The following is a 2,865-nucleotide window of genomic DNA, read 5'->3' on the forward strand; positions in this document are numbered from 1 at the left end:
GTGTGTGTGTTCGTGATGGTGATTTTTGTGACATTGTTCCGCCATTAGATGGCGACAAGTGACTGTTTTACGAGTCAGAAGTAAAGACTTTTATATTGAAAGAGACTGAAATGGAAGTTATTTTCACTTTTAATAACAGCTTGTAAGACGCAGTTAACCAATGCACTGAGCAGCGCTGTCATCGGAAATCATCCTTAACAGATGAAAGGACAGTACGACAAAGATATCGCTTTCCTCAGCGGACATTCAAACTAATGTTTTATTGTGAATATGAGATTGAGCTGAAGAATGAATGCTGTATCAGATGCAGGTAAACACGCTCGCTCAGCCCATCTCCCTCTCACAATACTCTACATACAGTGAGCTTTTAATTAAGTAATAAAATAAGTTTTTAATGAAGCAGCTCAATGTTCCTTCATTACTAGTTCTAAAGTGATGTTTTCTAATTAGTAACAGATCTTGAGCTCAGCTGTTAAACTGTCAAACTGAGATTTGAATATGTGGCGGAAGGAAGTAGTTCCTCACAAAAGGTTTTTTATAGACACTCAGGGTGTTTTCACACCTGGCCCGTTGTTTCGGAACCTGGCGCGTTTCCCCCCTTAGCAAAGCAATCGATCTACAGGTGTGAAAACACCCTCAGTTATTGTTTTTCTTATATATTTACACTCGTGCGGTCAAACTGTTGTATAAACGCAATATCACACTCGTACTCGAGCGATATTGCTCATGTACACCTATTGCGGTGTAAGAGATTATATTTGACCATATAGACCCAACTATATCATTACCTCATTTCACATGCGTCGAGGATGTTTACGTAGAAGTCTTAAAGGTACATTAAAAAAATCAAAGTAAAACTACTCCAGTAAAGTACAGATACTTGAAAAATTTACTTAAGTACAGTAACGAAGTAAAACTACTTTGTTACTGTCCACCACTGACTGGGTGTATACTGTACATTTATGTCACATGGCATGTACTCAACAGACAACAAGTTCTGGAAACATCCAACTGTAAATCTTATTAAATATTTATTAACTAAAAACCAGTGCTTCACTGCACAGCTAACCTTCACTGGCTGCACTCTCAACTCAAAATTTCATCGGAAGGGAAGGGACAGACTAACCCGTAGTGTTGTGATTCGAAACTGATCTCGCAGTCTTCCGTCTTCATCTTTAAGGTTGTATCCTTCTGCTCGTTTGTCCCTTTCGCTGATCTTCCATAGTTTGATGGTTTTGTCTTTTTGAAAAGAGAAAACAAAACAGGAAGAAAAACACTTCAGTAACAGAAATTGCACATCCAAAGCTCCTTTCTAAAACCAAGTGACCTAGGCAGCTCAAATAAATCTTGAAACACCACCATTCACAAGTTTTAAGTTGGTAAGATTTTTTTTTGTTCTTGAAAGCATCTAATGTTCACCAAGGCTGCATTTGTTTGATATACAAATGCAGTAAAAACAGAAATGTTGTAAACATATTACAATTTAAAGTTCCTGTTTTCTATCAGAATATATTTTAAAATAATAATTTATTCCTGTGATGCAAAGCTGAGTTTTCAGCATCATTACTCCAGTCTTCAGTGTCACATGATCCTTCAGAAATCATTCGCTGCTTAAGAAAAATGTCTTATTATTATTAATATTGAAAACAGTAAATATTTGTTGAAATTTTTTTCAGGATTTTTTGATGAATGGACAGTTCATTTTAAATTAATTTTTTCTTTGAAATGTAAATCTTTTATAACAATATACACGGTCACTTTTGATCAATTTAATGCACCACTGCTGAAGAGGAAAAAAAACTGACATTTGAATGGTGGTGTACAACAAAACACAAAAACAGAAGTAAAATCTCAATTTGGTCTTCATACCGTTTGCAGACAGGAGAAAGTGTGCAGCGTTCTGTTGCGGGAGCCATCTGATTTTATTGATCTTCTCCTCGATTTCTAAACTTTTCAAGTAATCAAACTCGGGCTCGTGACTCTGAAAGGTGCTGTACACGTTGTATTCCCCTCTTGAGAGCAGGCGGTTTTTACTCTATGGGGTAAAAACAATGAACAAATAAGTTAACACACCAACTGAATCATGCAATAAATGCAATAAAAATCTTTAGGTTGCATCACCTCCTGTTCTCGCTGAAATATGACGACTCTTCCCCCTTTGTCTCCTGTGGCTAGTAACTCCCCCGAATAATTAAATTCAACGGTTGAGATAATGTCCGCTGCATAACCAGAAAGGAAGAAAGAAAGATAAGACAATTATTTACTTCATACATTAAACATGCACAGCTTTAAAGGGGTCATATGATGCAATTTAAATTTTTCCTTTCTCTTTGAAGTGCTACAAGCTCTTGGTGCATAAAGAAGATCTGTAAAGTTGCAAAGACTAAAGTCTCAAATCCAAAGAGATATACTTTATAAAAGTTAAGAGTCAACCACGCCTACCTAAAACGGCTTGTTTAACACACCCCCACATGTCTACGTCATGATGTGGGAAGATTTGCATAACGCCACCCAAATGTTCACGCAAAGAAAGAAAGCATAACTTTTATTCTCGCTGTAGTATTGTTGACACTGCAGCCATGTCGTGAAGACGCTGTGTGCTTCGTTGTGAAAGCGAAACTACTTTGTTTGGCCTTCCAAAAGAGGACGATATCCGCTTCGTCATGCCTAGAGCTCATCCGTGCGGGTCGCTGAGGAAATACATCAACTTAGTGCTGTGGATCACCGGATCGGCTTTCACCGTGGACGAAGCGGAGTCCAGCCCAGGGTCATCACATGTGGTTGCCGCAAGCCCGCCCGCCGCCGCTCACTCAAGCCGGCCTCCGCTCACTCTAGCCGCCGGCCTCTGCTCACTCTAGGCCTCCG

The 2,865-nt window shown here is 38.8% G+C and overlaps 1 protein-coding gene across 1 annotated transcript in view; it reads right to left on the bottom strand.

Annotated features, from left to right (window-relative positions):
* LOC107753280 (serine/threonine-protein phosphatase 2A 55 kDa regulatory subunit B delta isoform-like) overlaps positions 1–2,865 on the bottom strand; it is a 16,728-nt gene that overhangs the window by 8,834 nt on the left and 5,029 nt on the right. Inside the window, exons 2-4 of the mRNA XM_016569408.1 lie at positions 2,122–2,219; positions 1,870–2,035; positions 1,123–1,239 (exon numbers count right to left, since the gene is read on the bottom strand). Of these exons, the coding sequence (XP_016424894.1) occupies positions 1,123–1,239; positions 1,870–2,035; positions 2,122–2,219 (381 nt within the window). The remainder of the gene's footprint in view (positions 1–1,122; positions 1,240–1,869; positions 2,036–2,121; positions 2,220–2,865) is intronic.

This window comes from Sinocyclocheilus rhinocerous, unplaced genomic scaffold (genome assembly GCF_001515625.1).
Source record: "Sinocyclocheilus rhinocerous isolate Xijiao unplaced genomic scaffold, SAMN03320098_v1.1 scaffold411, whole genome shotgun sequence".
Classification (NCBI taxonomy): Eukaryota; Metazoa; Chordata; class Actinopteri; order Cypriniformes; family Cyprinidae; genus Sinocyclocheilus; species Sinocyclocheilus rhinocerous.